Source organism: Eulemur rufifrons, chromosome 16 (assembly GCF_041146395.1).
Source record: "Eulemur rufifrons isolate Redbay chromosome 16, OSU_ERuf_1, whole genome shotgun sequence".
Taxonomy (NCBI): domain Eukaryota; kingdom Metazoa; phylum Chordata; class Mammalia; order Primates; family Lemuridae; genus Eulemur; species Eulemur rufifrons.
The window spans coordinates 27823057-27838316 of NC_090998.1; the positions used below are offsets into that span (position 1 = coordinate 27823057).

Here is a 15260-nt window from a genome sequence, read left to right on the forward strand (position 1 = left end):
AATCAAGCTTGGGAATAAAATTACCAGAAAAGTTAAAGATGCTGCTAAATTTAAAATGATTAAAATGTACAAGAAATTAAAATTAATTATTTAAAACATTTTATATAAAAGAAATAAAACAAATTATAATTTGAAACATTAACGAAAACAATACATTTCAACCATCCTAACATAATCAGTATTCATATTTATATATTTCTTTCTACATTTGTATTGCAATAAGCTTTTTGCATAGAAATAATTTAACCATGTTATTACATTATGTTTTTCTATTTTTTTTGCAGATTTAATAACTGATCTAGTGCAAAATTTAGACAGTCTCCCAAATCCCCACATTACCAAGAAAACACAATTCACCTTAAAAGTTACATGTCTTTCATTTAAACCATCAAAAAAGGCTTAAAAGTACTCTTATGAGCTAGGCCCTATGACAGTGATACGTCGGTGAGAAAGACAGACAAGGTCCCTGCTCCTATGGCGCTTCCAGTCCAATAAGGATGACAGATGATTAAAAAACTATAAACTATAAAGAAAAGGACTATGATAAGGTACATAAGGGCTGCTGTGGAAAAAACATAGAGCAGGAGGACGTAAATTAGAAAAGGGGACTACCAAGAAAAAATGAAGTCCAAACTGAAACCTGAGGATGAGTACAGGTGTTAGTAAGATAAAGAAGAGCCTAGACAGGACAACATGTGCAAAAGCCCGGAAGAAAGAACGTGAGGGTTTGGGGAACTGAAACAAGGCCAGGGTGGGTGGGGCACAGAATGCAGGGAGGGGGTGAGAGAAAGCAAGAAGTAATTAGGGGGCAGCGCAGGAAGGGCCTTAGTGAGCCATGTTAGAAGTCTAAGGACAGTAAGAAGCCTCTGAAAGGTTTTTAGCAGAAGGACAGAATTAGATGTACCTCTTAGCACATCTATATTCAAGCACTGAAGGTGAGTGGTTTTCAAAGAGGTTCCAAGGAGAGAGCAGGAATGGGAATGCTCAGGGCCCTGGAAGGAGTGAGAGACCCGAGGAGGAAGCTGAGAGGGCCAGTGCCCCTCCTTCCCCGATGCACATTCCACTTTCATTTATGTTGTAGAGTATGGTTCTAAGATTTCTGGGTTCCCACTGTGTAAAAACAAACTCTTGATGGTGAGACAGGATTAGTGCAACAAAATTCTCATTGAGCATGCAGGTGGGTGGATGTCCTGACTGTCCTCAGAGCCACTCAGACCACGGTCCTTCCCTTCACCCTAAAAATCTATGGCTTTGAAGTCATGTCATCAGATTATACCACCACATTTTGGCTCTCTTTTCTATCCAAGCTAATTTCCTGAGCAATTTTTTCTGTGATTTTAAATACTCTTGTCAACTACCAAATTTACTATCTCAAGAACTTGACTTGTTTGTAACTGAATAACTACTTGACATTCCCACAAAGATGTGTAAATTTACCATGTCCCAAACTGAAGTCCTGATTTCTTCCTCCAAATTTGTTTCTCCCTATTTCAGTCTTCCCTATAACTCCATCCATCTAGTTTGGCCAGGACAGAAACCTTGGAGTCATCTTTGACTTCTCTCTTTTCTCACTCTCACTGTCCAATCCATCAGCAAATATTATCAGTTCTACCTTCAAAAATATTTTCCTTCACAAATTGCTTCTATCTTTCCTCTTACCACTTTAAGCCACCCTCTTCTTTTGCCTGGATGACTGTAACATCCTGCTAACCAGTCTTTCTGCTTTTGCTCTTGCCCCTTGTAATCTATTCTCCACATAGCAGCCAACATGATCCTTAAAAAAATATAAGTGAGATCTTGTTACTCTTCTGAAAACTCTCTAATGGCCTCCCATCACACTAAAAGCCTAAGTCCCTTTAATGGTCTACATGGCCTTGCATGACTTGGCCCCAGCAACCTCTCTGCCCTCATCTTACACTACTCTTTATCTTACCTACTCTTCTCCAGCAACAATGGCACATTGCTGTTCTGTGAACACACCTTAGCATGCACCTGTCAAAATTTGCTATTTGCTCTCCTAGCAATTGTCTTCTCCTAGGTAGTCACATCTGCACATTTCCTACAGCAGACTGTATTTTCTTTCTTTCTTTCTTTTTTTTTTTTTTTTTGAGACAGAGTCTCACTCCGCTGCCCCAGCTAGAGTGCAGTGGCATCATCATAGCTCACTGCAACCTCAAACTCCTGGGTTCAAGCGATCCTCCTGCCTCAGCCTCCCAAGTAGCTAGGTCTATAGGCACATCACCACACCTGGGTAATGTTTTTATTTTTTGTAGAGACAAGGCCTTACTATTTTGTCCAGGCTGGTCTCAAACTCCTGGCCTCAAGCAATCTTTTCGCCTTGGCCTCCCAAAGTGCTAGGATTACAAGTGTAAGCCATCATGCCTGGCCCAGACTGTATTTTCTAAAAATGGCTCCAATAATATTTCTAGTTTCACATGCTCTTCCAGAACTTTGCCACTTCTCTACACTAAGAGGTGGAGTCTACCTACCAATCCTTGCACCTAGGTGGCCTGCTGAGAGCGCCTATACCAGGGATTGGCAAACTTTTTCTGTAAAGAGCCAGATAATAAGGCTCTGGAGGCCATACAGTCTTTGTCACAACTACTCAGGCCTACTACAGTAGCATGAAAGTAGCCACTGACAACACATATACGGACTTTGTTCCAATCAAATTTTATTTATAAAAACAGGCAGTTGGACAGATTTGGCCTGGGGGCCATGTTTGCCCACCCCTGGCCTAGTCAAGTAAAATGCAATACCAATGACAAGTAACACTGAGTGACTTTTGAGGCTAGGCTAAAAAGGGCAATATGGCTTCTATCTCCCTCTCTCTCTCTGGCCATACACCTTAGGAGCCCTGAAAATATAAAAAGTTTGGGCCGGGCGCGGTGGCTCACGCCTGTAATCCTAGCTCTCTGGGAGGCCGAGGTGGGCGGATTGTTTGAGCTCAGGAGTTCGAGACCAGCCTGAGCAAGAGCGAGACCCCATCTCTACTAAAAATAGAAAGAAATTATATGGACAGCTAAAAATATATATAGAAAAAATTAGCCGGGCATGGTGGTGCATGCCTGTAGTCCCAGCTACTTGGGAGGCTGAGACAGGAGGATCGCTTGAGCCCAGGAGTTTGAGGTTGCTGTGAGCTAGGCTGACGCCACGGCACTCACTCTAGCCTGGGCAACAGAGTGAGACTCTGTCTAAAAAAAAAAAAAAAAAAAAAAGTTTGGCTAACCCGAAGTTGCCATGCTGGACAGACCATATAGAGGGAGCCCCAGCTATATTCCTAGACCAGGAGACAGACCTATGAGTGAACTTTCGGATGATTCCAGTCCTCAGCCTTTCAACTGCCCAAACTGACACTGAGTAGAACAGAGGGGCTGCCCACCAAAATCTACCAAAATTGCAGATTTGTAAGCAAAGTAATGATTTTGTTGCTTTAAATCAAGGGTCAGCAAACTACACCCCTCCTAAGGTTTAAATGTATGTGTCCCTCCAAAATTCATATGTTGGGACTTAAACCCCTGGGTGATGGTATTAAGAGGTGGGGGTCTTTGGGGGAGTGATTAAATCATGAGAGCTCACCTCCTGAAAGGACTAGTGCTCTTATAAAAGAGGTTGAAGGGAGCACGCTAGTACCTTTTCTCCCCTTCTGTTCCTTCTGTTATGTGAGGACACAGCATTCTACCCCTCTGAAGGACACAGCAACTAGGTGCCAACTCTGAAGCCGAGACTAGGTAGGCAGAGAACCTCCCAGTGCCTTGATCTTGTACTTTCAGCCTCCAGAACTGGGAGAAAGAATTTCTGTACTTTGTAAGTTACCCAGTCTCAGGTATTTTGTTTTAGCAGCAGGCAGGAACAGACTAAGATAAGCCCTTAGGTTAAATAAAATCTGCCACTTATATTTGTAAATAAAGTTTCACTGGAACACAGTCACACCCATCCATTTATGCACTGTCTGTGGATGCTTCTGCACTACAATAGCAAAGCTGAGAACTGTGGCAGAAAACTGTAAGCCCCACAATACATCAACTATTTGCTATCTGGTTCTTTATGAAAAAAATTGCCAATACCTGTTTTAAGCCACTACATGATACAGGGATAAACTGTCGTGCAGCAACAGATAACTGAAACACTCTCTTACTTCCCTTAAGTCTCTGCATAGATACTACCTTAGAGAGCTCTTCTGCTACCTTTCCATAAAAGATAATGTCCTCCTCATCCTTTATTGGCCATTAAAATCTCACTCCTCTAAATAGTCTTTATTGTGTGGGGAAGCAATTGAAGCCTTGCACCATTGTATACATATGTACGTTATATACAGATACACATTACTAGTATTCCATAATTCTGTTTCATCTCTAGATTGCAAGCTACTCAAGGACTAGTACCATACTTCAATAACCTTAAACGTTCAAGAGTTCCACACATGGAACAATATACCATTTGGGGCCACAATAGATGGTGACAAGGATTAAAAAAAACTTAAGAAGCTCAGCATTAGTATGCAGCTAAAATGTCTTCGTATTTCACATTACCAAATATGAAACCTGCAAAGAACTAAGATTTACTTAGTAGATTTACTTAATTCTTTTATATATGTCGACAAGAATTAAATTACTATGTATATTTGGATAGAATAAGATACAAACCTAGGTAAAACCCACAAATACTTGGATTCGCTAGGGGAAAAAAATACTTATTCCTAGTCTTGGGAATAACTGTATAACAGGAGGCTGTGCCAGGATCTTTTCATAACTCCACCTTCAAATTAAGGTTGATTTCATCATAACAAAAAGTCAATGAGTTGCCCTGCTGATAGTATCAATGAAAACTATCTGACACATTTACTGTAGTCAATAAAGATTGCAGAAGGGATGATTTGAATTACTCTTGCTCCAGGCTAAGCTCAAATTTGTTTAGCATAGTACATGGTACATAAGTATTTGCTGAATGAATAAATGAATAATCAAGAAAACAAACAAAAATAACACCTGGGTGTAAACGGACAGATTTAGTTCCTCTCTTGATCCAGTCTGTAGTTCTCTTTTTCCATCAAGTATGCAATACAGAAACATAGTGACCTCCAAAATCAACATAAAGATTTAATTTAATTGATAGGCTTTCCTGTCATCATAAACCACGAAAATCACAGCTCAACTGTTTTTGAACAGCTGCCAAATATTCCCCTAAGGTTTGTAGCTTTCTTGAGCACACATTCAAACATTTACAGGAAAAGCTTGCCAAAAGTTGTGCTCAAGTGAAGAATGACTTTTTATGCTACAGATAACAGATGTAAGAATTTTTCTTAAATCCTCTTCCTACAAATCAAAAAAAGTAAGAATTATATTTCTAATCTATTATGAAACCATGAATTGCAAAATGCTATTGTCTTTCCATATTTAAAAGACAGAATTGTTGTTATGTCAGGAACTACAAGATATTATACTTTATTTCTCAGACTGAGATATAAATCAAGATCTGCTTACCATGGTGTTAAATATCCTTATTATCCCATAACATTGCTATCCACTAACAATATCCCCTCCCTATCCCACCTTCCCACAATAGAACAACTAAAAATTTGAGTTGTCATTGCTGATCAGATTACCACTGGTAACCAGATTACTTTAGCCAAGGTAAGCTCACAGTGCCATCTATGTACCTCTTCCAGTTTAAGTAATCAAATATTCTTATCTCTCTGGACTCTTTCAGGCAGTTTGGCTAAAATTCTAATAATTCCTTTTCCTGTATTCTATAGCCTATGACTCCCATAGCCTTTCTCTTATCGAACAAATACATTCATTCGCCACATAACCACGTTTCGGCCAATAATGGACTGCATGTAAGATGATGGCCAGAGCAATAGGCTATACCATGTAGCCTAGGTGCACAGTAGGCTATACCATCCAGGTTTGTGTTAGGTACACTCTGTGATGTTTGCATAATGATAAAGTCACCTAACAATGCAATTTTCAGAATGTATCCCTTTTCTTAAGTAATGCATGACTGAAAAAGAGAAATTATTCAGAAAACTCTCAAAGAGTTTGTCAGTTTGCATTTCTTTTCTATCTTCCTTCCTTTTATGAGCATTTATTTTATCCTACATATTACATTAGATCTTGGCAAGTCAAAAGACAAATATGAAAACAATCCCTTCCTTCAGGGAGCTCACAGTCTAGTAGGAAAGACAAACATGTAAACCAATAGTTACAAGATAATGTGATCAGCGTTGCTATGGAGTATGTTCAAGATGTCATAGGAAAAGAAAAGAAAGAGTGCTTAACTACTTGTGCTTAAGAGATGGTTTTGCAGTGGAGGTGGCACCTAAATAGACAAGGACAGAAACAGAAGTATTATAAGCAATAAACATTCCTTCATTTATTCAGTAATCTGAGGGTCTACTATGTGCAAATCCTAGGGATATAGCAATGAATAAGAGAAACTGTTCCTGTCCTCATGGTGCTTACATTATAGCAGGAGATACATAGTTGACTACTAGCTTTTAATACATAATTATTTCATTGCAAATGGGATAGGTGCTACAAAACAGATACAAGGTGCTAAGAGAACCTACGGGGAGCTGACTGAGCGTTGGGAGGGTGGTGGAAGGTAATCGCTAGGGGTGGCTTCTCTGAGGAACTAATGTTTAAAGTGAAATCTGGAGGATCAGTAATATTTCACTAGGTAAAGGAGAAGTGGAAGAGCTTTCTAGATAGAAGCAACACCATAAGCAGAAGCTACAGTGTGAAGAATGGAATGGATAAGAGCAGAAAGCCTGTTAGACAGTTACCTGCAGAAGTCCACGTTAAGAGATCTTCATGGCTTGGAGCAGCATGGGTGTGTGGAAACAGACAGAAGTAGATAGATACTAGATTGCATATGGGAGAGGGCAAGAAAATGAGAACCTTTCAAGTATGATGTACAGATCTTTGGCCAGACAACTAGGTGAATAGTTGTAACATTCACTGACCAATTCAGTTTCAGATGTGTTGAGTTTGAGATGCCGATGAAATATTCTAGCTGCAATGTTAAGGAAACAGATAGGCTCTCCCAGCAAAATGGCTGGATTAGATTCCTATGATTCTTTTTCTTTTTCTTTTTTAAGAGATAGGGTCTCACTCTGTCTGGTGTGATCACAGCTCACTGCAACCTCAAACTTCTGGCTTCAAGTGATCCTCCTCCTCAGCCTCCCAAGTGGCTAAGACTACAGGCAGGCGCCACCATGCTCAGCTATCATTTCATGATTCTATTGTGAGACATGAATTTAAGCCACCACACCCAGCCACCATTCCTATGATTCTATTGTGAGACATGAATTTAAACTTGACTCAAAATGAGGGCTTACTTTCATTCTAATGTCAAACCTATGAATGCAATTTGGGGTTATCCATTTCAAATTCAAGTACTTGCTAAATCTGCAAAAAGTATATATAGCCCTTTTTCCTTTGAATCTTGCAAGATGAGCATCTGGAAAGTTTCTTCAGCCAAACTTTTACCCTTTACTCTTTGCTCATCATTCCACTCTACCCTTCCTTGTGATCAAAGTAAACAGTAAATTGTAAATTAAGAGCTTTATAATAGTTAGTTATTACTTTTTAATTACCTGAAATACCATATATCAGATGTTTCATTTAGGACACATATACAAGATAGGATCTTTATAATTCATATAACTTGCTTAAAAAGATATTGACCATGTTTTCTTCCTAAGAATTCCTAAGTACAATACATTCTTAAGAAGATGATCTTGGCTGGGCATGGTATATCATGCCTGTAATCCCAGCACGTTGGGAAGTAAGGTAGAAAGGTTGCTTGAGCCTAGGAGTTCAAGACCAGACTGGGCAACACAGGAAGACCCCATCTCTACAAAGAATAAGAAAAATTAGTCAGGTGTGGTGTGTACAACTGTAGTCCTAGCTTCTTGGGAGGCTGAGGCAGGAGGATTGCTTAAGCTTAGGAATTAAAGGCTGCAGTGAACTATGATTGTGCCACTGCACTCCAGCCTGGGTGAGAGAATGAGGCCCTATTTCTGGGGGTTGGAGAAAGAATAAGGCATATGTATTAAAATATTATATAAACAGTCATGGAAGCCAATGTGTAGATTACCTTGAACAGATCTGAAAGTGGAGCAGGGAACCTTCAGCTCTGTTTGTGATACTTTGTTTCATTTAAAACAAAAGGTACAGATTGGAAGCAGATATATCAATATTTACATATGTTAGTTCTGAGTGATTAGTATATGACTGTTTATTGTATTGTTCTTTCTGTTTACACTTCCATTTTTCCATAAAAATCTCTGAATCAGCAAACAAGACATAACAAGCAATTAATTCAGAAATAATTTCATTTGTCTCTTCTATTTATTTTCTATTTTATTTGTACTGCATTCACATACATGGTACTTTTTATTTAACAAAGTTAATTTCTTTGGGTACTTAATTTATATATAAAATTAATGACCTTTATTCAAAGCACCATTTTTGCTTGTTAGAGGAATGACTGATATTACAGAAAGTGATGACTCATTGGAGTGGGATTTTTGCTAAAGGCAAAGCAAAGCTTTATACTTTTAGGTAGGAATAAATTATAGCTTCATACAAATGCACTTACTAATAAATCACAGAGGAAATTAAGGGCAGTAAATCTATGACCCAAATGCAGACTAGTTTAATGGGATGCTTTTCAGAGTGCAAGCAAATCCTTTTAGATTTGCAGCAATAAAAAATGCTACGTGGTATTCAACCATCAAAACACAAGCCTCTGCATTTATTCTTCAGAGGGAAACTTTTGCCACTTACATAAAATAACCTCAGAGGCAAGGGATAAAGAAATTATCAAAGACAGATCAAGGAAGCTGATAATTGCTTTAAAGATGAATGTTTTACAGATACAGGGAAAATCCATCATGGATATCTTACTATTAACTCATTCTAATGATTAAAAGAAAGAAAGTACATCAAATGTGGCATTTAGTTCCAAATGACTTTGAATTCATATTGTATTCAGAACATAGTTTTGGACACCATTCTGATTTCTCACAGAGTAATTTATACTTCGAAATATCTTACTAATTTAAGACGACTAAGTATTATAATCTATTCACATTCTTATCCATTTTTCCATTGCTTCATTTAAACACTGTTTTCCTTAATACCTTTCTAATTTGCTACATAAGCAGCTGAGGAATTATTTTTTGTACGCTGTTTGTTTACTATTTTAGTCAAATGCTTTTCTAGGCTCTTCCAGGTCTCATAAAGATAACTAACAGTTGTGTTCTACTTCATATCTATAGTACCATCTTCACCAAAGATGATGCTAGACATCCACAGTATTAACTTACAGCAAAGTGGCATCTCTGATTATTTTGGTATTAAGTAACAGTTTAGTAAAATAACCACATTGTGCTCTGTAAAGAATCGAAGTCAAAGTGCCAAGTGCTTTAGGCATCTGTCCTTACAAAAAGCACCATGCTATCCCTTCCCTGGAGCAAGCCCAGACTGGGAAGGGTTTACTGTGATATAGAAATATCACAAAGGGTCCAGTGTGACCCATATCATTTCTGGTGCAGATCAAAACTAAGTTATATGGTTTTTCTTTTGGGGACACAGTATGGCAGGTGGGACAAAGCGAGCAAGAGAGTAAAAATGATCTGGATTTAACTTCTGAGCCTCATTGGATAACTTTGGGTAAATTACTCAACTTCTGGGAAATATGAATAAGAGTTCTCACTGGGTACATGCAAACATGTATGTAAAATAACATACATAAAGTACCAAGCCGGTATCTACTAAATATTAATTTGTTTCCCTTAGATTATCAGGTCATAATGGAGTCTTTTTTGTCTTTTGATACTACCTTTAAAATATTCAAAAAGAGCTACACCTATCACAGTGTCACAGTTCACCTTTAATCATTTCTGTATCTATCATGCCTGATCTCTGATTTGTTCCCTTTGTGAATTACGTAATCACAGAGTAGATGGAGATCTAAAATACTATCCAAGCTTCTAAGAACACTTCCTAAATAATCTAAAAACTAGGCCCTACTTAATTTCTAAGAATCTGTAAAAAAGACTTGTAATCACCACTGGTAACTCATTACATTAATTCAGATTCCTTATAAACAAATTCCTACTCATGTTTAAATAACATATTTAAGTTTCTTTCCATCTTTATATTGTTTGTGAAAATGACAAATTACAAGCCTATAATACAAGATCCCTTGAAATATGAAAACTGTCACCAGGCTCTTTCCATCAGGCTCCTCTCAGGCAAACAAAGTAATCCCTGTTTACCAAAGCTTCTATGTATTGACACAAATCCCCAACTCAGCTTAATGGTAGGAAACTAAAACAGGTTTGGAAGGTCTACTGTCTACACTTATTAGCTGTGGGAACCCTGGGTAAGTAACTTAATTTCTGTGAGCTTCAGTTTCCACATCTGTAAAATGAAGACAATATTAAATTAATATTTCTTATGAAATTGCTTAAAGGATAAATGAAATAATATTGAGATTCAAAATAGAGTCACTATCTTCTTAATATAAAAGGCTAAAGAGAGAATGAAGAGGAAAAGAAAAACACATACCATGTTCACTGCATCTTGATCAAAAGGGTTCCATTCTATATTCTGAGGATAGTGGGCGAGAACTTTGGATTTGAATGTTCTTCTCAAAGGACTCTGGTCAAAATTTTCACCTACAACAAATAATTAATACTTAGTTAATATCTAGAACTTTTTCAAAAGCATGTCATAGTTTTATATTTATTTTATAGATATATTGATTGATAATATAGAAATCTGAAAAAAAATAAAAATTAAAAAAATGGAGAAAGAAATGGATTAGGGAAAAAAATAAAAAATAAAAAAAAAATAAAGAAATCTGATTCAATTTCTACCTCTAATAGTCTAAGTTGTAAAATTCCCAATGGACAGCTAAAAAACTTAATAAGAGATCTGCAGTTAAAACTTCAGAATCTGGGCCAGGCGTGGTGGCTCCAGCCTGTAATCCTAGCACTCTGCGAGGCCAAGGCAGGTGGATCATTTGAGCTCAGGAGTTCGAGACCAGCCTGAGCAAGAGTGAGACCTCGTCTCTACTAAAAATAGAAAGAAATTAGCTGGACAACTAAAAATACATAGAAAAAATTACCCAGGCACGGTGGCACATGCCTGTAGTCCCAGCTACTCGGGAGGCTGAGGCAGAAGGATTGCTTGAGCCCAGGAGTTTGAGGCTGCTGTGAGCTAGGCTGAGGCCACAGCACTCTAGCCCAGGCAAGAGAGTGAGACTCTGTCTCGGAAAAAAAAAAAAAAGCTTCAGAATCTGAATTTTAAAATTTTGGCTAGATAATTGATACTTAAAAATAAGATATGATAATATAATTGTTACTGTAACCTAATTATTGTCCTCATTTCAATATGTTATAATAAAAAATATATGGGCCAGGCACGGTGGCTGAGGCCTGTAATCCTAGCACTCTGGGAGGCCAAGGTGGGCGCATCGTTTGAGCTCAGGAGTTCGAGACCAGCTTGAGCAAGAGCGAGACCTTGTCTCTACTAAAAATAGAAAGAAATTATATGGACAGCTAAAAATATATATAGAAAAAATTAGCCGGGCATGGTGGCACATGCCTGTAGTCCCAGCTACTCGGGAGGCTGAGGCAGGAGGATCGCTTGAGCCCAGGAGTTTGAGGTTGCTGTGAGCTAGGTTGACGCCATGGCACTCTAGCCCGGGCAACAGAGTGAGACTCTGTCTCAAAAAAAAAAAATAAATAAAATAAAATAAAAAAAAATATATATATATACACACATACATGAAAACATTTAATTAACCAAAGAAACATCTTGAATTAAGTTAAATCATACTTTTTATGATTCTGAAATGTTATACACAGACTCAATGCTACAGTGCTCAAAGGAGGCAATTTTGCTTGAGTTTCCTCAAAAATCTCTGATAAGTGTGATTGCATATCCAGGTTCTTAAGTAACAGAATTAAAGAATTAGAAACATCATTGCTGAGCTGTCTAGTTTAGTAGGCAGAACACATTAAACACACTAACCTTTTAAAACAAATGAGCTATTATAAGCCAAATGTGTTACCTGTCAAAATTTTGGAAAGATAAAAGTAGGCTATACTTTATTATATTAATAATAAGAAAATTCAACAATAGCTGTCAGATCAGTTCATTATTTTCTTGACCAAATTAATTCCCGTAAGACCTGTTATCTCCAAATGCTTTAGTTTCATAATATATTTTAATGTGGATGGATCTTAAATTCCCAATGTCAGAAAGCTGGGATCAAGGAATTAGAAGATCTTTTAGCAATTTCATTGTCTTCTGTGTTTTTCTACTTTTAAAGTTCTAATTAAGTGCAAAATACTAGCTGTTACAGCAAAAGATAAATGCCACTTACCAATATTTGTACAATTAAAATATCACAAAGCAATCTGATTTATGAGTCATATTTTGAAATCTAATTAGACTCAGTTTCCATTTGGGGTGAAAATATGAAAAGATAAGATACTAAAACCCTCTGAGTGCAAAAGTTAACAGATCACAGAAGGAGGAAAAAGTCACACTCTAAAATCTTGCTGGAGACTGCAGTATAAAATATGCACAACTTTTTTGAATAAGAACACATAATTTAAACATATTTGCTGAGGCAACTAAGCTACTGTTTCTAACTGAAGTCCTTGGCTGATGATCATTTTCCTTTAGATTCCTCTGACTTATTGAGGCAAGTACTCCATCTCTCTCTTTCTACCCCACACACTTGCATCTATTAACAGTTGAGACCTTTCACCTCTAGATGAGAAACTGTCAAAGGTGTCCCTAAGGAGAGTTTATCAATTTTTGCGCCAAGATTCTAGGATATGTAAATATCAAAAAGTCAAGGGAGAAATGTGAAACTGTCCTTGACAGCCAATATGGCTGAAGAACAGATCCAAAGTTCAGAACTGTTGACTTCAAGAAGGATAAATGGTGTCTTTAAGCTGATACTAGATTTTCATGTAAACATTAAGAATTTTAGATTATTTACTTTTTCATTTTTTAACAAAAGTTTGTATTTCACTTCACTTAAGGTCCAAGGAAAAACAAAACAAAATAAAAATTCCCTCCTGGTTCTAAAAGTCCATATTGCTGAATGTGCTACTGACATAGCAGCAGGGTATCCTCAGATACTAGACAGACATCAAGAAACTTCCTCCCTCATCCACCCTCAAATACCAGAAATGCTTGTTTTTATCATCTATAAATGTAAATAAAATATGAACTACTGCAGGAGCAGAAGAAACAGCGCATAACCCATGATACAACTCTTTGCAATACTTACCTTTTCGTGAATTGTTGTGTGCTTATGGTTAAAATAGTAACATCTTTATTCATATACCAAGTTATTAATGGGACAGCAGATAAATCAGAAAAGTCATGACAGTACCATTCTCAATATAATTGTTCTGTTAACTAAGGCATATCATACTCTCTTGAGGAGTAAGGAATCAACAAGAGAGAAAAGGAAACCACCTCCAGAGAGAAAGAATTTTACAAAATCAAAAAAAGCCTACAGAATAGTAACACAAACCTAACAAAAGAAAAAACTACCAGGACCACCACCACCACCACCACCATCACCATTACCATCACCATCACCACCATCACCATCTCTTATTAGACTGCCAAAAAAAAGGAGAAGAAGAAGAAAAAGGATCATTTCTACTTATACAGCTGTCTTGGCAAATATTATTTTGAAGGAAAATGGGAGAAGAACCAATTATTTAGAATATTCCTGCTACAACTACATATCAATTTAACTCCAAGTAATACTGCTAAATAACCTTCTACTAAATTTAAGCTGCAATTAAGCCTTTCCTCCTAAGAAAACAGAAAATATCTGCCAAGAGAGCTTAAAGACTAGTGAACACATTTTTTCAAGGCCTGAAGCAAATTAAGTCTTTATGAAAGTTAAGATACGGACAAGAGAACAGAAATACAAAATAATACCGCTAAGTTTGTCCAAACAAAACTGAATAAAGACACATTTATAATGGGCGTGGGGTGAATTAAAATAATGATTTCTAACACTCCATCCTTTTTTTAAATTTTTATTTTTACCTGAAGTCGTATTTGCAGCATCTTGGCTCTTGCCATGACGATCTGCTTCTAGCCATTGGTACAAAACTACATATGTAACAGAAACAAAAAAGCTTTATGAACAAAGAAACAAAAACAAACAAAAAAGCAAAACATGACCTTGAAGAATGGAAAATGATAATAAAAAATTAAACAAAAGCAATTAAACAGAAGACATTAACACCAATAGAGTGTAGCTTAATGCCCATGGAATGTAGCTTATAAGCCATTAGTAATAAGAAAGCAAAGAGAATAGGTAATTTTAATGAAATAAAGGATATTAAACATCTGTAACAGTTATTTGCATGGGAAAAGGCACACATATTCTTATCTTGATGCTAGTTTGAAAAGAAGTATCAGCAGAAAGCTAATATTTCTATAGATAGGTATAACACAGGTTGAGTATCCCCCTTATCCAAAATGTGACCCGAGTGTTTCAGATTTCAAATTTTTCCAGACTTTGAAATATTTGCATTATACTTACAGGTATACTCTGAAATCTTAAAATTCCTAATCTGAAAATCTGAAATCTGAAACACTGGGCATAATGTCGGTGCTCAAAAAGTTTTGGATTTTGTAGCATTTGGGATTTCAGATTTTTGGATTAGGAATGCTCAATCAGTAAAGTATGACAGTAAGACTAAATTATCAACTTTAAAAATTACATCTCAACCACTGTGTACCTATTAGAATGGCTGAAGTACAAAAAACTGACTATATCAAATGCTGATAAGGATGTGAAATGACAAGAACTCTCACTGATGGGAATGCGAAATGGTACATCTACTTTGGAAGACAGTTTGGTAATTTCTTACAAAGTTAAACATAGTCTTATTATAGAATCATCAGGAGAAAAACATCGAATTCCAAGAGGAGCAATCTATCATATATACCTAATAAGTATTTGTCACAACTGTCAAGGACATCAGAAACAAAAAAAGTATGAGAAACTGCCATAGCCAAGAAGAGCCTACAGAGACACGACAACTGACATAGATGGGATCCCTCAACAGAAAACGGGCACCAAGACCAAGCAAATCTGAATACAGTACAGACTTTAGGTAACAATAATGTATCAATACTGATTCATTAATTGTATAATAACAAATGTACCATACTATTATAAGATGTTCA

The 15260-nt window shown here is 36.9% G+C and overlaps 1 protein-coding gene across 2 annotated transcripts in view; it reads right to left on the reverse strand.

The window, feature by feature from the left end:
* DENND5B (DENN domain containing 5B) overlaps window positions 1–15260 on the reverse strand; it is a 173466-nt gene that overhangs the window by 81188 nt on the left and 77018 nt on the right. Inside the window, exons 2-3 of one of the 2 annotated variants that reach the window (XM_069491734.1) lie at window positions 14109–14174; window positions 10584–10693 (exon numbers count right to left, since the gene is read on the reverse strand). In XM_069491734.1, the coding sequence (XP_069347835.1) occupies window positions 10584–10693; window positions 14109–14174 (176 nt within the window). The remainder of the gene's footprint in view (window positions 1–10583; window positions 10694–14108; window positions 14175–15260) is intronic. The other variant, XM_069491735.1, reaches the window with a different exon arrangement.